A 26,529-nucleotide genomic window follows, 5' to 3' on the forward strand; every position below is an offset into this window, starting at 1 on the left:
GGTTCTACAAAAGTTGAATGATTTTAAAATAGAATATATAGAGGCCATGGGGCTATATATTTTTGAAAATTAGTGCTATATTAATTTCAATGGTGTGATTTGATAATACTGGGAATAAACAGTTTAATGGAAAGAGATAGTCCCCATAAATATAGGACATGGCAAATGGTACACTTAACTTTTTTTTATCAAATCAAATCAATAAATCTATAAATTAAACAATTAAAATACAAATTTTTCAATATATAACAATTTCTAATAGACACAAGGGGACATAACTCTGATGCTAATGATAACTCTACAAACCTGCTTCTAATTCAATTAGTTACTATTTACAACATCCACAAGTTCATAACCTTATGTGCTTAAAAAAACTTTCCACTAAAAAACATTTGTGAATATCTTCCTGAATATTTTTCTACTTTTATGAATTTTCACTTTTTATAATTTGTTTAACACTTCCAATTTTTAACTTATAATCCAATTTACACTAATAAATTTGTAAATATTTGTAAATTTTTGTTAAATGATTTTAATCCAGTAAAACTTATGTAAAAAGTTGTGTAATAATAATGTGAAACGCCTTTATTGATTTTAGATGGGATATTAAGTGAAGCAGATCCAGAAGATACTATGACATACAATACTTTACTTTGTTAACAATAAGTAAATGTGGCTGTAACAGCTGGCCAAACATATGTCTGTACTAATGTATGGCTTGTAATTGTTAAAAGATGTCATATAAGGAAACTATAGATTAATTGGTCCTATTAATGAACTATCAAATACTTATATATTTAATAATTTTTATCCAATTACATCAGCTAATAATTTTTTTTTTTGGAATTAACACTGTTTGGTGTGAGCCAATGCTCTGTGATGGAGACCATTTTTTAGCTTTAAATGTTTACTTTTATAAATTCTGGCTTAGATGGAGAGTTGTCTCGTTGGCTGGCACTCATACCACATCTTCTTATATCTATATTCTTGTGAGATAATAAGGATCACTTTTCTATAATAAAACTTAAGGATAGTGATGGTATCTAAAGAGGGCCTCCATCAAATGTAAATAAATCCCTGCTCCAATCCTTAATCCAGGCTAAACTTAAAATAAAAAAATATTCCATATGTAAAAAGCCTAGCAGTGAGTTATTTAAAATTCTTGTAAATGTATGTGCTTATATATGTTCAATACTGTAATCAATACACTGAACTACCTTTTTTGTTTATAGACAAGCACATCATTCATGATACCTATGTCTTGCTTTTAGTGACACTGATACTTTACATGTTATTGCCTGTATTTTTAAATAAATAAATTTGGTGTATTTGCTGTCTTCTGATTGGTTGAAATTGTTAGTTTTATTTTCAATGTTGTAAATTTTTATGGCGACACGCTCACTCTGACGTTGTGTATTCATACGCCAACATGTGTGTAAGTTGTTATTGTTAATATAAATAATATAAAAACTTCTTTGAGCTTTATTTTTTGATAGAAATTTATTTATAATGAATGGCAATAAATTATTTTGAATTTATTGAACCATAAAATTAATTTTTGACTTTTCACATTTTACATAATCCGCTTCCCGGATTATTCAATGTGAAGAGTCAAAAATTAGTTTTATGGTTCAATAAATTCAAAATAAATAATAGCCATTCATTAAATACAAGGTCCTGTCCATGATCTTAAAAATATGAAGCAGAAAGATGTAGGGGAACAAGTAGAAACAAACCTCAATTACGTCACCAAATGGAAGATACATTATTTTATTCTAATTTGATTAATGCTGTGTCTGTTGTTATTCTTTTGTTTACATGTTGTGATGTACTTTTATATTATTTACTTATAATTACATTAGATGTATGTTTCGTTATAATATGTTATTCTGATTGGCTACACTGCAATCTTGCATTATTCCTTAGTCAATTGCATTACACAACAAGAGTGCACACACTGAAATGTCTCGCCTTCTTCACTAATCATTGCTATTATGTTGATAGTCCTAAGTATAAAACTTTATTACAACTGTCACATAAACTTAACATTAACCAAGATAGCTAAACAAAGACCAATGAACCATGAAAATGAGGTCAAGGTCAGATGAACAATGCCAGGCAGACATATACAGCTAACAATGCTTCCATACAACAAATAAAGTTGACCTATTTCTTAAAGTTTAGAAAAATAGACCAAAACACAAAAACTTAACACTGTGCAACGAACCGTGAAATTGAGGTCATGGTCAAATAAAACATGCAAGATTGACATTCATATCATAATATATTTCAGTACACCAAATATAGTTGACCTTTGGAATATAATATTAGATAAAAAGACCAAAGCTTAAAAAAATAACTTTGACCACTGAACCATAAAAATGAGGTCAAGGTCAGATGACATCTGCCCCCTAGACATGTACACCTTACAATCATTCCATACAACAAATATAGTAGACCTATTGCATAAAGTATGAATAAAATAGACCAAAACACAAAAACTTAACTGTAACCACTGAACCATGAAAATGAGGTCAAAGTCAAGTGACACCTGCCAGTTGGACATTTACACCTAACAGTCCTTCCATACACCAAATATACTAGCCCTATTGCTTATAGTATCTGAGATATGGACTTGACCACCAAAACTTAACCTTGTTCACTGATCCATGAAATGAGGTCGAGGTCAAGTGAAAACTGTCTGACGGGCATGAGGACCTTGCAAGGTACGCACATACCAAATACAGTTATCCCATTACTTATAATAAGAGAGAATTCAACATTACAAAAATTCTGAACTTTTTTTTCAAGCGGTCACTGAACCATGAAAATGAGGTCAAGGACATTAGACATGTGACTGACGGAAAGTTCGTAACATGAGGCATCTATATACAAAGTATGAAGCATCCAGGTCTTTCACCTTCTTAAATATAAACCTTTTAAAAGTGAGCTAACACCACGCCATCATAGCCTACGCCGTAGCCGCCGCCGTAGCCACCGCCCCCGGATCACTATCCCTATGTCGAGCTTTCTGCAACAAAAGTTGCAGGCTCGACAATAAAACTAATCATTCATGATGACACAAGGTCCCACAATAAACTGCACAGGTAAATTAAATAAAAACTTGATAAAAATTGTGTTTTCATGATCCTAGCTAAAAAGTGTAATTATATTAGTATCCAATGCTTCTTTTTTGTAACTTCATAGGGTCGTAAAAGCGTTGACTGTGTGCACATTTTTAGAATGAAGCACTTCTGCTTCCGCTTCCGCGCTTCATACAAAATGTACTTTGGTCAACTTTTACACCCCAATAAAATTACAAAAAGAAGCATCCAATTCTTAAATGTTTTTCTCTGTCCTGAGTGTTCTTGCGTTTATTTGTACTGGATTCCTGTCAGGTACTATTGACATTTTAGTGGTATTTATTCCATTTCCATATAAGCGGAAGGTTTCGGTAGCAATACACAGTTAGGAAAAAAACTTAAACTTGACACTCATAATTTTTAAACACCCGCTTTCCCCTCCTGTCTATCAAAGAAGGCTTTATATGTGTGTTATGCATGTATATACTTGTAGAAAGAAAATCTTCCATAGATTTGATTTCTAATGGTCATAAGGGTGAAATATCATCCCTTTTTGGGTGTAACCATGGCAACAATCTGCATTTCTTAGATACAAAATATAGCAAAAAAGGGGGGTCTCCAAAAATTGGTCTAAAGGAAAATTTCAATGAATTACAGTGAAACCTTTCCTGAATCCATAGGTTTATATCTATCACGTGGTTCAAAAAAAATCATATGCTTTCCTGCTCGTTTTTCCATAAAATTGAATTAAAAAGATCGAGCGCAAAATCTTTGTTGATAAACACTACAATAATTTAAGGACCTATGAACGGTACGGATAGGAAAATACGGACTGTCAATCATAGAAATGGCCTATAAAAGATGTTCAAATCAATCAAAATGTTCATATAAACCCACTAAGAAGGCTATATTATTCTTGAATTATCTAAAAATCAATTTTATTGTACAAAAACTTTCATATTTTAAAAATTCACAGGGGCCATAATGCGAAACTAAACTTCTAACTGTGTATTGCTACCTTAGCTAGCAATAAAACCAGGTGCAACCCATAATTTTTTAATAGAATTTCCTGTACCAAGTCAGGAATATAGCAGTTGTTATCAAATAGTCTGTTTATATGTAAGTTGGCATTTGTTTTTGTAGCGGTTCAGTATTTCTGTGGTTTCATTGTTTTCCTTTTATAGTTTCCCTTGGTTTTTGTTTGTAATCCAGATTTGTTTCAGTTAAACTATTGAATAGCGGTATACTACTGCTGCCTTTATTTTACATTTCAATCATTTCCCGAAATTATCAAGTGGTAATTTAACAGCTAAGTTTTCATTTTGCTTAAAACATTTGAAGTAAAAAAAAATGTTGCTTTGTTAGTGACAATGCATCATTGTAATTACTCGAGAAATGAGTCTTTGTACTAATGAATGTTGATAATTTATTTTGATTTTCAATTTTTGGCAACAAAATTAACGACAATTCTAATATTCAGCAATGAAATGGTAATAAAAAAAACTTAATCCATTCATAATCAAAGATGTATTTATAACTGAGAACTTAGAAACATTACCTCATGCTATAAATGAACTCTTAAATTGTCTATTCCTCCAGTATATGATGAAGCAAAATCCTGAACATGGATTGCCACTATTCTGAAATTGCCTTTCCTAAAGTGTTCTGGCACTTCTATTGGAACATGGTGATAATTTTCTCAATGTGGTGTAATGTTTTTACAGTTTGACACAACTGCATATGATTTAGGTATTTTTTTAAATGACCACAGTAACACAAACAGATATCAGACATTTCAGGCATGACTCAATATGTCATAACCTGCACTAAGTCATCATGATAAACTAAACATATGGTCTACATAGTGGTTGGGGGTGCTTGTAAAACTGGTTTAATCTCCCACATCGTGAGCCAGTACAAACTCAGACTTTCTGGACCATGTATTGCTTTCTGGTGTTTTTTTTATAATTGTGTGTCTTATGTTTAAACTAGTAGAGGAACTTAGTGAAGTGGTTGATGTGGTCTGTTGAACAATTTAGACGAGGTATTTTGGGCATTCAGTGTTAAAACATTGAAAAGAGACAGTTCACAAACGCAACTTAAGTAAATGTAACGACTTAGTATACAGAATTAAGAATTTACACAAGGGTCATAGGAAGCTACATGAAACTACTCTTGATCATCAGAGTTTCGGCACTCTCAGAAAAATCAGGTGGAAATAGAATGCGTAAATTTTCAGTTCAGAAACTATTTTAGACTGTCTACTACTTGTTAAATATGAAATCATCAAAGAAATGTAAGAATTGTGGATAAGCCATTCATATTACTTTATTGTGGTGTCAAGATAGATTGATTGATTGATTGTTGGTCTTAAATGCCACTTTCAGCACATGTGGCTATAATGTGGCAGCCACTTTTTACTTGTGAAGAAAGCCAACATAGTCACCACAGAGATGCAGGATCTTTTAGCTGGAGAAATTGTAATCATAAGTCAATCAAGATAGGAGTTAAACACAACTGTCAAGTGCAGAGTTAGACAATTAACCTAAGTGTAAAACTGAAATTGAAATAGGTAGACCATTTGATCACTATCAAAAGAGGATGATCTCATTATGCATGTAAGAATATGTGTTGTGTCCGGATAACAAATATTTGCTTTTGATAGGTTTCAAGGCAGATTTTGGTCTCACTATATATTTCAGATGTCCATTACTTTTGATGTTTTGAATGATTTGATTGGTTGAAGATTTATATTTCAGATGTCCATTACTTTTGTTGTTTTGAATGTTTTTGATTGGTTGAGATTTACATTACAGATGTCCATTACTTTTGATGTTTTGAATGACTTGATTGGTTGAGATTTATATTTCAGATGTTGATTACTTTTGATGTTTTGAATGACTTGATTGGTTGAGATTTAAATTTCAGATGTCCATTACTTTTGATGTTTTGAATGACTTGATTGGTTGATATTTATATTTCAGTTGTCCATTACTTTTGATGTTTTGAATGACTTGATTGGTTGAGATTTATATTTCAGTTGTCCATTACTTTTGATGTTTTGAATGACTTGATTGGTTGAGATATATATTTTAGATGTCCATTACTTTTGATGTTTTGAATGACTTGATTGGTTGAGATATATATTTTAGATGTCCATTACTTTTGATGTTTTGAATGACTTGATTGGTTGAGATTTATATTTCAGATGTCCATTACTTTTGTTGTTTTGAATGATTTGATTGGTTGAGATTTATATTTTAGATGTTCATTACTTTTGTTGTTTTGAATGATTTGATTGGTTGAGATTTATATTTTAGATGTCCATTACTTTTGTTGTTTTGAATGATTTGATTGGTTGAGATTTATATTTTAGATGTCCATTACTTTTGATGTTTTGAATGATTTGATTGGTTGAGATTTATATTTTAGATGTCCATTACTTTTGATGTTTTGAATGACTTGATTGGTTGAGATTTATATTTCAGTTGTCCATTACTTTTGATGTTTTGAATGACTTGATTGGTTGAGATTTATATTTTAGATGTCCATTACTTTTGATGTTTTGAATGATTTGATTGGTTGAGATTTATATTTCAGTTGTCCATTACTTTTGTTGTTTTGAATGACTTGATTGGTTGAGATTTATATTTTAGATGTTCATTACTTTTGTTGTTTTGAATGACTTGATTGGTTGAGATTTATATTTTAGATGTCCATTACTTTTGATGTTTTGAATGACTTGATTGGTTGAGATTTATATTTTAGATGTCCATTACTTTTGATGTTTTGAATGACTTAGTTGGTTGAGATTTATATTTTAGATGTCCATTACTTTTGATGTTTTGAATGACTTGATTGGTTGAGATTTATATTTTAGATGTCCATTACTTTTGATGTTTTGAATGACTTGATTGGTTGAGATTTATATTTTAGATGTCCATTACTTTTGATGTTTTGAATGACTTGATTGGTTGATATTTATATTTCAGTTGTCCATTACTTTTGATGTTTTGAATGACTTGATTGGTTGATATTTATATTTCAGTTGTCCATTACTTTTGATGTTTTGAATGACTTGATTGGTTGATATTTATATTTCAGTTGTCCATTACTTTTGATGTTTTGAATGACTTGATTGGTTGAGATTTAAATTTCAGATGTCCATTACTTTTGTTGTTTTGAATGATTTGATTGGTTGAGATTTATATTTTAGATGTTCATTACTTTTGATGTTTTGAATGACTTGATTGGTTGATATTTATATTTCAGTTGTCCATTACTTTTGATGTTTTGAATGACTTGATTGGTTGAGATATATATTTTAGATGTCCATTACTTTTGATGTTTTGAATGACTTGATTGGTTGAGATTTATATTTCAGATGTCCATTACTTTTGTTGTTTTGAATGATTTGATTGGTTGAGATTTATATTTTAGATGTTCATTACTTTTGATGTTTTGAATGACTTGATTGGTTGAGATTTATATTTTAGATGTCCATTACTTTTGATGTTTTGAATGACTTAGTTGGTTGAGATTTATATTTTAGATGTCCATTACTTTTGATGTTTTGAATGACTTGATTGGTTGAGATTTATATTTTAGATGTCCATTACTTTTGATGTTTTGAATGACTTGATTGGTTGATATTTATATTTCAGTTGTCCATTACTTTTGATGTTTTGAATGACTTGATTGGTTGATATTTATATTTCAGTTGTCCATTACTTTTGATGTTTTGAATGACTTGATTGGTTGATATTTATATTTCAGTTGTCCATTACTTTTGATGTTTTGAATGACTTGATTGGTTGAGATTTAAATTTCAGATGTCCATTACTTTTGATGTTTTGAATGACTTGATTGGTTGAGATTTATATTTCAGTTGTCCATTACTTTTGATGTTTTGAATGACTTGATTGGTTGAGATTTATATTTTAGATGTCCATTACTTTTGATGTTTTGAATGATTTGATTGGTTGAGATTTATATTTTAGATGTTCATTACTTTTGATGTTTTGAATGACTTGATTGGTTGAGATTTATATTTCAGATGTCCATTACTTTTGTTGTTTTGAATGACTTGATTGGTTGAGATATATATTTTAGATGTCCATTACTTTTGATGTTTTGAATGACTTGATTGGTTGAGATTTATATTTCAGATGTCCATTACTTTTGTTGTTTTGAATGATTTGATTGGTTGAGATTTATATTTCAGATGTCCATTACTTTTGTTGTTTTGAATGACTTGATTGGTTGAGATATATATTTTAGATGTCCATTACTTTTGATGTTTTGAATGACTTGATTGGTTGAGATTTATATTTCAGATGTCCATTACTTTTGTTGTTTTGAATGATTTGATTGGTTGAGATTTATATTTTAGATGTTCATTACTTTTGATGTTTTGAATGACTTGATTGGTTGAGATTTATATTTTAGATGTCCATTACTTTTGATGTTTTGAATGACTTAGTTGGTTGAGATTTATATTTTAGATGTCCATTACTTTTGATGTTTTGAATGACTTGATTGGTTGAGATTTATATTTTAGATGTCCATTACTTTTGATGTTTTGAATGACTTGATTGGTTGAGATTTATATTTTAGATGTCCATTACTTTTGATGTTTTGAATGACTTGATTGGTTGATATTTATATTTCAGTTGTCCATTACTTTTGATGTTTTGAATGACTTGATTGGTTGAGATTTAAATTTTAGATGTCCATTACTTTTGTTGTTTTGAATGACTTGATTGGTTGAGATTTAAATTTCAGATGTCCATTACTTTTGTTGTTTTGAATGATTTGATTGGTTGAGATTTATATTTCAGATGTTCATTACTTTTGATGTTTTGAATGACTTGATTGGTTGAGATATATATTTTAGATGTCCATTACTTTTGATGTTTTGAATGACTTGATTGGTTGAGATTTAAATTTCAGTTGTCCATTACTTTTGTTGTTTTGAATGATTTGATTGGTTGAGATTTATATTTCAGATGTTCATTACTTTTGATGTTTTGAATGACTTGATTGGTTGAGATTTATATTTTAGATGTCCATTACTTTTGATGTTTTGAATGACTTGATTGGTTGATATTTATATTTCAGTTGTCCATTACTTTTGATGTTTTGAATGACTTGATTGGTTGAGATTTAAATTTCAGATGTCCATTACTTTTGTTGTTTTGAATGACTTGATTGGTTGAGATTTATATTTCAGATGTTCATTACTTTTGATGTTTTGAATGATTTGATTGGTTGAGATTTATATTTCAGATGTCCATTACTTTTGATGTTTTGAATGACTTGATTGGTTGAGATTTAAATTTCAGATGTCCATTACTTTTGTTGTTTTGAATGATTTGATTGGTTGAGATTTATATTTCAGATGTTCATTACTTTTGATGTTTTGAATGACTTGATTGGTTGAGATATATATTTTAGATGTCCATTACTTTTGATGTTTTGAATGACTTGATTGGTTGAGATTTAAATTTCAGTTGTCCATTACTTTTGTTGTTTTGAATGATTTGATTGGTTGAGATTTATATTTCAGATGTTCATTACTTTTGATGTTTTGAATGACTTGATTGGTTGAGATTTATATTTCAGTTGTCCATTACTTTTGATGTTTTGAATGACTTGATTGGTTGATATTTATATTTCAGTTGTCCATTACTTTTGATGTTTTGAATGACTTGATTGGTTGATATTTATATTTCAGTTGTCCATTACTTTTGATGTTTTGAATGACTTGATTGGTTGAGATTTAAATTTCAGATGTCCATTACTTTTGTTGTTTTGAATGATTTGATTGGTTGAGATATATATTTTAGATGTCCATTACTTTTGATGTTTTGAATGACTTGATTGGTTGAGATTTAAATTTCAGTTGTCCATTACTTTTGTTGTTTTGAATGATTTGATTGGTTGAGATTTATATTTCAGATGTTCATTACTTTTGATGTTTTGAATGACTTGATTGGTTGAGATTTATATTTTAGATGTCCATTACTTTTGATGTTTTGAATGACTTGATTGGTTGATATTTATATTTCAGTTGTCCATTACTTTTGATGTTTTGAATGACTTGATTGGTTGAGATTTAAATTTCAGATGTCCATTACTTTTGTTGTTTTGAATGATTTGATTGGTTGAGATTTATATTTTAGATGTTCATTACTTTTGATGTTTTGAATGACTTGATTGGTTGATATTTATATTTCAGTTGTCCATTACTTTTGATGTTTTGAATGACTTGATTGGTTGAGATATATATTTTAGATGTCCATTACTTTTGATGTTTTGAATGACTTGATTGGTTGAGATTTATATTTCAGATGTCCATTACTTTTGTTGTTTTGAATGATTTGATTGGTTGAGATTTATATTTTAGATGTCCATTACTTTTGATGTTTTGAATGACTTGATTGGTTGATATTTATATTTCAGTTGTCCATTACTTTTGATGTTTTGAATGACTTGATTGGTTGAGATTTAAATTTCAGATGTCCATTACTTTTGTTGTTTTGAATGACTTGATTGGTTGAGATTTATATTTCAGATGTTCATTACTTTTGATGTTTTGAATGACTTGATTGGTTGAGATATATATTTTAGATGTCCATTACTTTTGATGTTTTGAATGACTTGATTGGTTGAGATTTAAATTTCAGTTGTCCATTACTTTTGTTGTTTTGAATGATTTGATTGGTTGAGATTTATATTTCAGATGTTCATTACTTTTGATGTTTTGAATGACTTGATTGGTTGAGATTTATATTTTAGATGTCCATTACTTTTGATGTTTTGAATGACTTGATTGGTTGATATTTATATTTCAGTTGTCCATTACTTTTGATGTTTTGAATGACTTGATTGGTTGAGATTTAAATTTCAGATGTCCATTACTTTTGTTGTTTTGAATGACTTGATTGGTTGAGATTTAAATTTCAGATGTCCATTACTTTTGATGTTTTGAATGACTTGATTGGTTGAGATTTATATTTCAGTTGTCCATTACTTTTGTTGTTTTGAATGATTTGATTGGTTGAGATTTATATTTCAGATGTCCATTACTTTTGTTGTTTTGAATGATTTGATTGGTTGAGATTTATATTTCAGATGTCCATTACTTTTGTTGTTTTGAATGATTTGATTGGTTGAGATTTATATTTCAGATGTCCATTACTTTTGATGTTTTGAATGACTTGATTGGAAAAGATTTATACAAATGTTGTGAACAAAGACATGTTTCCTTTAAAGATATGGCATAAAAATATGTTTGGTTTAGCTCCTTTTACAATAGTTTTATAACAATGCACATGGTTGAAACAGCATATGACTTCACAATGTGTACATCTTTGAAAATATTTCCCAGAATGCTCTTTTTTTGAAATAATCAAATCAGTGTACAAATGAATTTGCACATGGTTTCCCAATTTACATAGTCTTCCGTTTTAAGCATGTCAACACAAATATGAATTCTGATTTTATTAAATAAACCAGACCATTATGTATACACATACAAGTAATAGGTTCTCATGAAGTTACAAATATTGCAAATAATTCAATGTATATACAACCTTGTTTTGTAAATCAAATATAAAATGTCTGTAAAATTTTGTCTCAGTGTCATGTTATCACTTTCAAGAATCTTAGGTTATTCTTTTTTTTACACAGTAAAAATGTACCTCGATTTGATCAATCTGAAATATTCTAAATTAAAATCCTGATCAATATTTATATAATTTTCCTCCAGTACACAAATTATATTTAATATATAAGTTCTAAATACAAAGTACTGATTTTATGGATAAATTAACTGACATTTTCTTCAAGTTATCAAAAAAACAAAATATCTGATAAACAACCACTTAATTGTAATGCCTTAAAATTACATTTAAATTTTTCAACACAAAACAATAATTAAATAAGCACTTCTGATTCTTTTATGGTAAAATATTAACAAAGCCATTATCTATCACATTACATTTAAAATTTCAGTTTTTCACAGAAATGTTGCATAAAGAATGAAGTGATACTGATAAGCTAAGCTCATTCTCCAAACAGCTTTGATCAACTACAAGAAATAATGCCCTACTTTTGTGTCATATTTTCAGTGACCTAATTTGTTACAATTAACTAACACATTTCTGATAACTACCCTGACTAGACCAGATAATGAAATGTAGGTTCGTTCTTCTAGCAGCAAATCTAACTTAATCTCATGTTTAACGAAAAATAAATATGTCTTGATTCCATAGAAATGAGAAATGAGGAAAAGTATTATTCAAATATGAGTTTCGAAATGTTAAATAAGTCTGTTGGTTTTATCATTGCCAAAGTCTTGGAGATACTATTTTCTGAACTTTTTGATCGTTATTTAATTACAAGAAATTTAGTATTGTGTACAGATAAATAATTCACAGAAGCATATATCAGGACCTTTTTTATCAAAATTTGTTGCTGATTTTAGCAGCCCCTTAAGACATCAGTAAATACAAACTAAACAAAGCAGCTGATATGAGATACATGTATAAACATTTCATCAACGGTTACCTCACAAAAACCTACAATATTCACTTCTGAAGCGATTTGTCAAAAAATAAATTACAATAAGAAAAAAAGAAAACGAAGAAGGTAAAGACAGACAAATTACATTTAAAACATATATCTTAATTCTTATTACAGTATTTTCAAAATCAATTAAGAAATGTAATTGCCATTCTCCTAAATTATGTTGTGCAGTTTCAGTGTTCCTCCTCATAAAGGACATTTACATCAATAAATAATGTCCAACACAATGAGGTTCCCACAATGCAATACCATTTCTGAATGATGCCATTTATAATATAAATAGGTTGTAGCAGATTAGTGAATTATAAATAAAATATGTCTTAAAAAAATATTCATAGAAAAATACTCTCCTAGTTTAACCAAATTGTGTTTAAAAAATAAAACAGCAGTAATCTATGGCAACATTTGTAATGATATACAAGACATGTAGAATGATTTGGTGATTTATTGTATTAGAAAGTAAGACAGCTCTTGTTTAAACAAATCTCATTTGCTGATCAACAGCAAAAATTCTAAATGGATACAAAAGTTGAAGAACAATATACATGGTTTTAGTCATGGTGCTGATTTTATGAATCTTATAATCATTTCAAATGAAAAAAAATAGTTGTGTAAGTGCACATGTGAAAATAATAGCTAAAAAATAAAAACTGACCAGGTCAAGAAGCAGGCAAGGTCGTGCAAAGGACTAAAAGATATTTAAATGTTAAAATCTACAATAAGAATCATTACAAAGCAGTAATTTGTAAAGTTCATCTTCACACCCAAAGCAGGTATATAACCACGAAAAATTTAACATTCCTTTGCAAAGCTTTCTCACATGTTAATAAGTGAATAAAATCCATCATTTTTTTTCATAATTATTTTTTTTATTTTTTTATTTTTTTCCACACAGGAACATTTTTCTTTCAAAGGGCCTTTTATATAACATTTAACAATTTCATATAAAACTGTAGCTTCTGTTTCAATTTTTTTCAAACAAAATGTTCTGCAAAACAGGTCAATCAAGGTATTTTGGTAAAATGCCTGCCAAAGAGAGATCTACTGATTTATTGAATATTGACATTCTTTTGTTTTATTGTTTACATTTTATCCTCATTTCTACTTTCTGTTTATTTAGATCCTTTTTTTGGAATCAAACAAATGGAATTATGAACATATTAATTCCTCATTGTAAATCTCAAAATCAAAAACTGAATATGAACTCAATGTATAAGAAAATGAGTAGCAATAAGGAAAATTCAAAACAGTTGAAGCAGGATAAATCCACACTGCAACAAAATGAAGATAAAATATATTGTACGAAAATAATATTCAAATTTTCTACCGCAAATCATCCCTGTTTTTTTCTTCAAGCGAAACAATGATGACTTGTTACAGAAACAGTAGACCTATCACACAAGGTGCTTAGAAAATGTAAGTTATCTATATAATGTACAGACAGAAAAGTAACAAAATACATTACTGCCTAAAAAAAGGTCTTCTGTCATGAATAGTTCTACTCCAATAAGGTCTTTTCAACTTTTCGGATACAAAAAGTATAGTAACTTTAGCCAGAAACTCTTGAATAAAAAGTTCTGCAACAATATTTACTATATTAACTTTTACCAAATGACAAAACAATGAAATCAGATGCAGAGAAGTTAATGAATTCCCCAAATCCTAACCTCTATTAAAACTGACAACATTCTTATCTTTTAACTTTATCAAAGCTGACAACTCATCAAGTAGACACAATCTGACTTAGGCCATCTGTCCACAAACAACCAATAGGTTACAAGGATGTACATATAAAAGTTGATTGAGGTAAACTTCTATCTGACAAACTTTGGATATAGTTTCCAATATGTAGATTTTAGTACATGTATAATGCCAACATCTGATCAATATTGTTTTGATACCCAATTTTTAGGATTCTGGCTAAGTCTTAGCAAAGACTGGCATTAGATCCAAATTGTGGTGGTATCCAATATTAAAGTCTTGAGCTAAGCCAAATCCTCAGTATGACTGCCAACTGCATCATCCCTTCATCACCTCAAAAGTCTTGTTGCCTGACATACAGATCACATTTGGGACCCAATAGGGAAAACTTATCTTACAGGTGCATGTGATGTACATATCAAAATTTACATTATAAAGGGGATTCTACCTCATCACGCTCTTTATACTTTTAGATTTGAATAAAATAATCCATAATGCCAACTTAAATCACGAAGACCTTAATTTTCTTTCATTAATACCAATCCTTTACTTTCCATTTAACACTAAATAAAATTTCAATAAATATCAAAATTCCAGTCCTAAGTTACAGGTTTTCTGCCACATACTTTATATAGATAAGTTATTAAACTAAAAGGTTTCTGCATATGACAAATTCTAATTTAATAGGATAATAAGCATGCATGCAAATAAATAAAATTTAAAAAAAAACATTTTGCATTTTATATTAATTAATGAATATAAATTCTTGGAATAACATCATCCTTATATTATTTAGATATTGATTTCGCAAGAGCATAGTCGTCTAATTTTGAAATTAACGAAAAATTAATAACACTGTATAATTAAGTGCAATAAAGCATACAAGTCAACAATGTAAAATTAAACAAATTGACTGAGTTGTCTCCCCTAACCACTTAAAGCATATATATCTGGTTGTTTAGTCAGCACCATGAAATGTTTTGTTAATTTTACCCTTAGCCTATCTATTTTATTTAAAGTATTGTAGTTTGAGGAAGTACTCAAAAATTTTGAAAGTCTAAAGAAAATGTAAACGAGTAGTCAAAAGATACCAACATATAGAATATAAAATTAAATGAACAATCTGATCATTTCTCCTGGTACAATTATTTGGCCTCAGTAAAGAAGATATATATGTATACATAGGATAACAACTATATAGACATAATTCTATAAATAGACTCTATAGACATAATTCTATAAATACATTATTGCAACCATAACAAAAGTAAAGCAACAACAAATATAAAATAATTAAAAATACACTATTTCATATAAAAAAAATACCAAGCTCATTAGATGTACAGCAAGTAAAAGTTTATACTATAAAATGATATGTATATTCACATTGCACATGGTTAACACTCTATTTCATAGAACTGTGCTTCAACTATTTGTTCGTAGAAATATTTTTTTTTAAATTTGAGACCTTTTTTTTCTGGATTTAATGATCTATTACAACCTTTGTTTCCCCAAGAGACATAAAAATCCAAAGATAAAATGTATTACGAATCTTTTGACACATCTATGTTCAATATCTCAATTGAATTCCCACTACCTATCAAAAATAGTGTTTAAAAAGACAAATAGTTACAATTTAAAAATGCCAGTAGTAAGGTTTTGGTTGATACGGTAATGTCATATGATTTGAAAGTCTACCTTGCCATTTAATTGAGGTAATCAATGGTTAAATTTCTCTCCAAAACTAGCAATACAAATGCATTTAGTACAGTTATACAACAATAAATGCCTTTATTTCTTTTCGATACTAAAATCTCAGAAAAATACAACCCTTTTTTAGTACAAGAAAAATTCTGCTTCTTTTGAGTTTGTTTTCTATATAGGTTAAAATTACCTACAATATTCAAGTTGAAGCATTTTCAAAAATAAAATCATCAAGCCATTTAAATTAGCATAGTACTCAAATAATAATTTATTTTTTTGTTTAATACACATACAATCTATAGTAACCTTCTAAAAAATATGAATAAAGCAATATCAATTTTTTAACATGAAAATGTTTGAGTACATATTTATGTGTGTGACAAAATGCTTTAAAATACACAGATCTTTTCTCCTATTTTCTTCAATGAAGCAAAATGACAATATTTGTTCTTGCATGTTTACACATTTGTATAAAAAATCTTAAGCAATGATGTTAGGCACCTTCTTCCTGGACAAATTAATGTATAAAAATCTCCCGCAACCATCATATGTGAGGTCTGCATCATTTAGGACTTTTTTAAAATGGCATGAACTTTGTGAGTGATATAGTCTCTAACAGGATCAATAAATTTAAATTGTTTACGAAGTTCGCTCACCATTGGGTGTTTTATGTTTGAGTTCAAGATAACAATCAAAGTAACTGCCAGTGTCACTAAAATAAAGAATAATGTGAAAAATAAGATTTTACAACAACCAACGCCTCCGTTCTTGGGCTTTTCTTTTACAACCTGATTGGCTGGTTGAGCTGTGACAGGTGAAACATCATTCTCTTTCTGTGCAGGCGGTGCTGACTGGTTACGACTGGACTTAACTGGTGCTACTGTTTCCTCCATGACTGGTTCCTGCTTGGTGACATGGTTAGACTGTTGTGGCTCACTATCTTTCTTAATGATGTAATCCTCTAGATCCTTAATCTGGTCTTCTAAACTAGACTTCGTCACATCTTCTTCAGTATCATACGACTCGTCATATCCTGCCACATTATTAATAGAATCTTCTAGAATTGTTTGTTCAGGTTCATAGTTAGGCATTGAATCAAATGTTGTTTCTAGTACATGAGTTGGAACAGACCCATTCATTTTCTTAGGGGGTTCAGATTCAACCTGAACAACTTTGTTGTGTTCAATGACTTCATCTAACGAGCTATCTTCCGAGGCAGCCATGGGTGCAACAACAATAGGACTGGGAGCCAGGTTTGTGACAGGGCTACTCTTCTCCTTGGTTTCTTTGCGAGTTACATCAATTGGGGTTTCTGTAAAAGACAATTTATATCTTAATTATAATCTGTACACTGTTTTTCTAATGCATGTCTATTTTTATTAACTTATTTGGAATTTCCTCATTCTATTTAAAATTTGACCAAATATTTTCCTGTGCCTTGTATTTTGTATGCCAAGAATGATCTTGCATAACCACAAAAACTGCAATTGCACCTTGAAATAATAATAACCTTAAATAATGGGGTTGAACAGGTTCCCCTGGCATGTTAAAGGCCACAATTTGTGTAGAAATAAGTATACGAGACTGCAATTGCAGTTGTCAGTGAAAGAGTAAATCTATTTATCAGTAATATACTGGAAAATGAAGAAAACAAAATTATTTTTTTTTTTTAGTTACTGTCCCAGTTACTTAATGTTCCATTTAGGTTTGACAAAGAAATTGACATCTAAAACTACACACTACATCTTAACATTAGACACAGAGATGTAGAAACTGTATGTCTTGCTTTCCCCCAAAAATGTCACAGGCTCAACAAAAATAATAAATCAAATTTATATTTATGTTTTTACAGCTTTTTTCCAAACTTTATTCTAAATTATGCAGTAGATGCATACATATTTTTAATATTTTAGTCACTATTTTATTTTAGCTATACACAGCTATACCCTGTAAATGACCTAATGCATTAGTAATAAGTTGGTGTTATAATAGAGCTACCAACACAATGTGCAAATAGTATTAGTAGAACATAGGATACTCTTAAGGAAAACATTTAACTATGTCATATAAATTAAAACATCAATATCTATTTCTTCTTATGTTTGAATATATGTAAACATGTATTTGTTAAATAAATATGAAACTTATAAATTTGAATTTACTTTTCAAAATTTTAGAAAATATCATTTACCCATGAAGTTCCTATGTACCTAGATATAACTATAATACGGTTATTTTAGTTGTAGTTTTGTGAAAGTAGCGAATACTGTCTTAAAAAGAGAACCTTAATTCATGCAAAATAAATCAACAGAAATGCATTCCAATAACACTAAAACAAGAGACATGTACACATTTAGCTGCAGAATGATGGACTGCATTTTCTAGTTTCTAACATTGCAAAAGAAAGCCTCATATATACAGACACAAACAAAAAGACTTGTGTACTTTATAAATATCAAATGGATAGCCACCAAATAACATTAACACTTAACCCTTAAATTTTTATCCTTCAATATATGATGCAATGATTTGAAGGAATATTTGATAGTGGGTCTCATTGGGGTCTAAGCGAGATGAGGGATTCCCTTTTTTTGTAAGCCTGAGATTATTAAGGACGAAAATGTGAAACAAAGTGGGGCGGGAAACATGGAATTACAAGCATTATCATCACAATGATAAGTGAGATACGGCAATGTGACAAAGTAAAAATTGGGATCGGGATCGGGATCAGCTCCCCCCCCCCCAAATGAGACCTCCTCCTCGATACAGTTTGGTTACTTCACCAAAACATACTTCATGATCAAAATAAGAAAGGCCTTGTTTTTCACTTATTTGAGCCAGGATGCTGTAATAAATACTGCCTATTAACTTGACCAAAGAGGCCATAGTAGATGATAAAATTGACCTAGACTCAGTCTAATTGACAAAATCCCATAAAATGTATTTTGAGATTTCAGGTATATAACCCAGTAAGTAACTTGACGTTAAAGACAATAATCTGATTGACAAAGGCTCATAATATGTAAGTTTGAGATTTCAGATATCTACTCAGTTTAGTAACTTGACCATACATATCCATGTTGATCAAATTAAGGTTCTCTATATAAGTTACTCAACCTCACAGTGGCATACCCGTCTATAAATAGTCACAAAACATACAAAGCTAAGTTGGAATTGAAAACACTTAAGCAGGAATTTATAAATTTTCAATTTATTGCTAAAAAATAATCATAACATTTTCTTTTTAAAATTGAATGATGAAAATGACATATCAATGAACCAAAAGGTAAAATTCTGCTCTGATATTATAACAAAATGATCTTTTCATTGAAAATCTTTCTTTTAAGTTTGCATGAATTGAAATAATTATTCAATAATAGAGTTATCCTTCCTTTTAAAGCTAAATGTACTGTTCAGAGATCAAGCTTCATTTAAAAAGTATTTGTATGCCAAATTTTAGCAGAAAGGGTGAGCACAACTAAATATAATCACCATTCAAATAGTTATCAAAAGTACCAGGATCAAAACTATGAATTTATCTTATAATTGTACAAAAATCAGATTCTCAGCTCAGCAAAAAAAATAGAACAAAATTTAAGGTAGCTAACAAGGCATTGTATAAAACATTGTCAGCCAATTACACTGTCATACATTAGCTAAAACTGTAAAAAATGTCAAATTTACATAACGAGATCAAAGGTCAAAGCAGACAGGTATGCACTGTGCAGGTGAAAATAAAACACTACAGCATTTAGTTGTACCTCTACACGCCTGGAATATGCTCAAGCAAATGGCTTTTTATTCATTGAAATGTATTTTCTTATATGAATTTGAGACGAAGAATGCTGAAAAACTGAACTAGTATCACACAACAGCTTGTCACTTAGTCGTTAATTATATCAGGTTTAATGTGATCTGTACACTTATAAAATGGATGCACTGTTGTGTAAAAAAAAGTCATAGTTTTGTATGACCTTACTTCAAAAAAAATTATGTCCTTTAAAAAATATCATGACTGTGATTTTTGGTTATTGGGTATGAACCTCAATGTAAACCAGTAATTTAATTTGAGTCACTTTTTGGTTGAAATGTAGATCAAGGTAACCTACTTTTTGTACATTATTCATACTTCAATTATATTTTTAACTCAGGCCATCAATTACTTTAAAGTGTTTGATGTACTGGTATTAATAAAACATTTTCAAGAAAAGTTTTTCATTTCATTTGCATATCACTGTTTCTCCTAAAACCATTTTTTTTAGCATATTCTGTTTGAGAAAGATACATTTTCTTTCTCACTCATACTTAACTCACCTTGATATCTTTTCTTAGTTTTATCTACAATAGTGTATAAAATATAACATGCAAAAAGAGATACTAAGCTAGGATTATAAACAAATGATAAAAACATGCAAAAAAGTCATGAATGAAATGTATTTGGACTATTCTAAGTATTTTGTTACGGTTCCAATGCAAACCCAGTGGGTATAAACTGATTTTCTTCTAAATGACCAAAACATTCAAATAGCTACAGGAATCTTTTAAGAAACTGACAGTTGTTGAGTTAAATTGCTGATGTAGAACTCACTTAATAAATCATTTAGAAAATAGCATAGTGCTCAAGCTTAATCCTGAAGAAAGAGATAATATTCTCCTTCATATACAAGAAAAATAGTTTATCAACTGAGTGATTCTTCTCCTAGACATTTATCAAATAGCTCCTATAAAAATCAATCTCGATTTGGTCAGATATAAGATTACTGAGTTTGCATACAAACTGTGGATTAAGTGTTCGCCTAAACTAAACATGTCAATTAATTTTAAACAAACATCATAGCTGTTATGGACAATATTAAAGCAAAGTTCTTGTTAATAGAAAACAACAAACTGGTTGCGATAAATTTAACACATCTTCAAAAAAAAAATTGTACATTTGCTAAATTCCCTTAAAGACAGGGTACAAAACTTTGCAGTCCTTAAATATTTCTATTGTTAACTTATTTGATACAATTCAAAAATTTTCAATGAATAACAAAAAAGTATTTACTGTAGACAAAGTTGTTTTTTAATAATATCTGATAATTTTTATTTCACAAATGACAAAAATTATATGATGAGAAGAAAACATAATACTTTCATTCATGATAAAATAATAAAAGATGATAAATGAAAATGTGTACATGAATAAAAATAAAAATGAACCTTCCCATATAGAAATTGATATGGTTTTTATTATTTAGTGTATTTTGGGAAAGGTTACACACCAAACAATATTGTAATATTATTTTTTAAATGAAAATAAACTGATAAACTGACATTGAATATTATAAAACAAAACATGTTAAGAATAGTATGGAAAGGCTTTTTCTCTTGCTTGATAACTTTTTTTTAGATGAAAGGAATGGGATTCTTGAAGCTAAAGACCCATAATTCATAATAAAAAATATCTTCTGAATAAATAGCAGGAATATTGCAAGGAACGATGGGCCATTATTAGAGATACAGCATTGCATTTGAATATTTGTGAGCATCAATTGATGGTTTAATGGTTGGAAATTGTATTCACTGGCAATGAGTCAGCAAAAAGTAGAGTTCAGCATAGAAATATTTTGGAAGCAACTCTACAAAATGTTCTAATTCTTTTTTTCTAACTTCATTTAAGCAAAGGATAAGGGCAAGAAAAAGCCTCAGTGGAAGGACAAATAAAGCACAAATATGTATACATTGTGAGATATGGACAACATTATAAGATATACAAACCTTCTTTGATCGCATTACCATATCCAATGGTATTAAACTTATTCAGATTTGGTCGAGAATCCACTTTTCTTGCGTAATTAGGTAATGAAGATGTCCTACAAATAAAACATATTGTAATTAATTTATTACCTCGATTTTGATAGGACAATATCATATATTTCAAGAAAGTAGAGTTTGTGGTCTACCAGTCTTTAACTAAGACAAGCTGCTATTTTCATTCGAAAATTTATAAGTGATTTTCACTCCAAAATATTGTTTTAAATTGAATATCTATTAGTATTGATATCAACAAGAATGTGTCCACAGTACACGGATGCCCCACTTGCACTATCATTTTCTATGTTTACTGGACCGTGAAATTGGAATAAATTCTCTAATTTGTCATTAAAATTAGAATGATCTTATCAAAGGGAACATGTATACTAAGTATTAAGTTGATCGGACTTCAACTTCATCAAAAACTACCTTGACCAAAAACTTTGACCTGAAGTGTAGCAGACGGACGAACGAACAAACAGACAGTCAGACGGACGAACGAATGGACGAATGAACGGTTGACAGACCAGAAAAACATAATGCCCCTCTACTATCGTAGGTGAGGCATAAAAATATGAGGTAACTATATTGTATCTTAAGATGGCCTTAGTATAACTTGATTTCACAGTTACAAATATCAATTTTTCCAGCTTTTATACATGTCAATAAGAACAGTCAATTTGTCACAGTACAACCTATTTTTTTATAAAGACCAAGCTTCAAATATAATACAGTTATATGTTTAGAAAACTCTTTTCATGATTTAGGCATATCTAATATCGAGGATAGCTGTTTACGAATGTTGAGGTAGTCATTGAGAGACATCTGATATCATAAGATGAAGGCATCAACTAACCCCATTATTTCAATGGATAGTTTTTCTTCCGATCTTTAATCTGTGAAATATTTTGCAAAAATGTATCTCTTTCTATTTCATCTCTGTTCTTAAGTCATTGTTTTATTTGTTCATCAGTTTTATGATTTTTCTTTGCCCAGTAGCATTTTTTTTATTTTTTTCATGCTCAACATTACAATTATGATATTTATAAAGCTTCTAACAAAATATGAAGTCATTATGTTAAATGGTCTCTGAGAAAAGCAAAAAGAAAATATTTGTTTAACTAATAAACGAAAGTACAGTCCAGATAGACAATAAGATTACAGAATAATACATATAATAAGTGTACCTCACTAAATCTGGTTCACTTCTGTCAATTTTTTCACTGGCTGTGTAAGCTTCTTGTTGACATCGACCACTAAAACACATCAGTATTATGTTATAACAATGGAAAGTTAAGAATGCATCAAATAATTCATATATATTTGGAAATAGATAATAAGAAATATCCAATCCTTCATTCTACCACATGGTCATATCTTTCACTCATTTACAATCAGTTTTAGTAACTAACAATTAGAATTTTACAGGTAATGATTTAATTCTGCTTTAGCTAATCTTGGTATATAGTTATCATGCAGCAAACATTTGTCTATGCTTCTAGACCTTGGAAGCTTTTTATCATGTAGCATGTAAACTTATACTTTAATAAAAAAAATTCAATGGTATCCTCTTGATTCCTTTTTTTGTTAACTTGGGCCGCTTTGTTATCAATTTGTTAACCATTTTTTCAATACACCTTAATCGCTATTTATTCCAAAAGTTCTAAAATAACACAACTTTTTTATCTAGTTGAAGCTATCTGGGACCCTGTTCAAACAATTCACCATGCATGATACTTTTTAATGAAACCTTTTTAAACTACTGTAAATACTTCATACAAAATATTTTTTACTTCAATTTTAATTTCTAAAAAAATGGATCATACTCTATCAAAGTTTCTTGATGGCTTTCTAAAGTTCCCCCCCCCCCCCCCCCTCAGCTCACTACTGATGACCTCTATTATCTGCGGCCTGACCCAAACAGGAAGTTGTATAAATGACTGTTTTTCCCGGATTGGACTAAATAGTGATAAGGTGTACATGTATTATTAACATGTCCGTATATATAAATAGTAAAATATTTTTCTCTATAAAAATAATACAATATTTCATCAAAAAGAAAGGGGACTGATAATTTATTTTATAAACATGTCACACTAATATCAAAATATATTTATCATAACTCAAAAACATAAAACTGTAGTATCAGTGCCAATGTGACAGCTATCAATTAAAGAACAAAGGTGTAAACAACTACAAGCACTGTATCGCCTTCAAGAATGAGCAAAAACTATACTATCCGTGTAACAGTATAGTCTCCATCAAGAATTCCCCAATTACAAATACATTATATACACTTTTATTTCATTTCACTATTTTAATGACATGGGACTTTGTAAAAATGCATGAATGAAATATCCTTTTCTCTTACCTGAACCTAAACTTTGACCCTCTGGAGAAGATATTTCCACCAGACTTCACTTTTGGAGGAGAAACAGAATTAGCTAACCTGTTAAAGAAATATTTATATAAAAAAGATGTATAAACTAATTTTTTTTAGGGATCACTTTCAGTAATATACAAATTTTGAAAAATCACATTAATTTGTGTGGCTTCTTTATATTTTTGTCAGAAAATCTTTCTAACTTTTTATAGTTTTTTTAAACATGGTATTGTGACTGATATTTCTGGTATGACTACTATTTTTTTGTTGTTATATATTACAGTAGATTCATTTATTCTTCATTTGTAACAATCTTCATGGATCAAGGAAAACTTATATGTTTGTCAATATTTAATTTCATGGTTTTACGTACATCTGCATACAAGCCTTTTGAGAATTTGTCATTTGTTTAACATTCTATTTTGCAGTTCACCTTTAACCAAGAAATCAGCCAAAATTAGTATCTAAGGAATAAAAATGAAACCACAGTATTCTTTTTATATAACTCACGTAAAGAAGAGTTGTTGTTCTACGGCACATCTCCACAGGTATTTACATGCAGCTGCTGTGGTACACTTGTATCCCACTGGAGCCTGTTTCTGAAAAGATTGAAATATTTAATTAATATAACAAACGTTACTTTACAATATATATGAAAACAAATACTCAACTTTCATTAACTGTGTCCATCATTTCTAAAACAATAAATAAAAAAACGTCAAAAAAAAAAAAAATGAAAACATATGCTGTTGAAATAATTAAACACAGTCACATTCAATCTGACAAAATCTTAGAATAAAAAACAAATAAAACCCCAAAAAAAACTGCAGTTGTTTGACTCCGTCTATATTTATGAATAAAATATTTCATTTGTCCACAATATTTTAATACAAAATAATAAAAGCTAACAGATCATCTATATCGAACAATAACTGTGAATAAATTAACTCTGCAGACTTCAACAAATCAGTTATTTATTTCCAATAAGTTATATGCTCTTAATAATATAATTATATTTGACTTTTATTAAGTATGCAATGATGAGGTGAATGAGCCATCATATCACCCTGTTGCCTCATGCTTTGGCTAACTATAAGCTTCATGAACTTTGTATTTAGATAGCATTTATCAATTACAAATATAAATAAGCTAATAGACCATGTGACTATACTATTGATGAATGAACTGTTCAGCTTCAAGCTTTCTATAAACTCTATTTTTTCAGAACTTGAACAAACTCAGACTTAAATTTGAATAGCAATGTTTCAGATTAAGACAAGAGTTTGACTCTCTTCATACCCGTAGCCAGGGGGGTTCGGACAAAACCCCCCTTGAAAACAAATAAGCACTGTTAAAGTCAATGTTCTGTTCGAAGTGTGACTGTTAAAGTCGAATTTGTGAGTCCAACAAACCCCCCTTTTGAAATTCCTGGCTACGGGCCTGCTCTTTTAATTATTTGTACATTTAGAATTTTGTACTGACATTATGATTAAATCATGGAACTCAAGTTATGTGGACTCAGGGACATTTTAAATAGTCTATCATATCACAGGTATTTAGTAATTGTTGAAGTCTGTATGGTTATAAAGATTATATTTTTTGTGAGCTTGTAATGATTGGTTGAAGATCTTGTGTGTTGTTTACTTGTATTGCTTGGCTGGCAACTGTATCATAATCACAATTTTATATTTTGTGAGTTGTTTATTAGAATACTGTATGATAATTTAGATTTTAGTTTTTGTTTTTTGCAATGAACACTATATATCTCATTTATTTCTCATCTGATTCCTAGTAATTCGGAACTTGCCTGTGTTATTTTTTTTTTATTTTTTTTGTAAGTCTGCTTTATTGTGCAGTATCTCAAACTATTCAGTCTTTTTTCAAGTGCAAATAGACCAGCTAAAAGTTGATTTCTAGTAAGATGCTAAATGAAAGCTTAGCAAAGAACTTCTAATTGTTTGCTTTCAAAGTAAAATGTCATGCAAATGTGTGCCTGAATGAATAACTATAAAAGGGAAGAAATATTCCCCTAGGAATTGCACATAAAAAAGAAAATGATAAAAAGTTCACAAAAAAGAAAGTCAACAAATGGAAAAAAGACAGAATTTTTCCAGTTTTAGAAACCTAATGTTTGTCCATAATGATGTAATATAAAATGCCAAACTTTTGATTTGAAATGTGTTGTTCCATACAACAGTGATCATCCAGAGGCTCAATATTCATAATATTTAACTGATACTTGTAACATGTGCATGAATGTATACATGGAAT

General features: G+C 29.4%; 1 protein-coding gene across 7 annotated transcripts in view; it reads right to left on the reverse strand.

Annotated features, from left to right (window-relative positions):
• Positions 1 to 13,737: 13,737 nt before the first annotated feature.
• LOC134715154 (FERM domain-containing protein 5-like) overlaps positions 13,738 to 26,529 on the reverse strand; it is a 47,706-nt gene continuing 34,914 nt past the window's right edge. For 5 of the 7 annotated variants that reach the window (XM_063577115.1, XM_063577112.1, XM_063577113.1 and 2 more), the window contains 6 exons: positions 24,769 to 24,857; positions 24,247 to 24,324; positions 23,063 to 23,131; positions 21,840 to 21,934; positions 20,394 to 20,417; positions 13,738 to 17,391 (listed from right to left, as the gene is read on the reverse strand). In XM_063577115.1, the coding sequence (XP_063433185.1) occupies positions 16,646 to 17,391; positions 20,394 to 20,417; positions 21,840 to 21,934; positions 23,063 to 23,131; positions 24,247 to 24,324; positions 24,769 to 24,857 (1,101 nt within the window). In that variant the 3' untranslated portion in view covers positions 13,738 to 16,645. The remainder of the gene's footprint in view (positions 17,392 to 20,393; positions 20,418 to 21,839; positions 21,935 to 23,062; positions 23,132 to 24,246; positions 24,325 to 24,768; positions 24,858 to 26,529) is intronic. The other 2 variants (XM_063577114.1, XM_063577111.1) reach the window with 2 other exon arrangements.

Source organism: Mytilus trossulus, chromosome 4 (genome assembly GCF_036588685.1).
Source record: "Mytilus trossulus isolate FHL-02 chromosome 4, PNRI_Mtr1.1.1.hap1, whole genome shotgun sequence".
NCBI classification, from domain to species: domain Eukaryota; kingdom Metazoa; phylum Mollusca; class Bivalvia; order Mytilida; family Mytilidae; genus Mytilus; species Mytilus trossulus.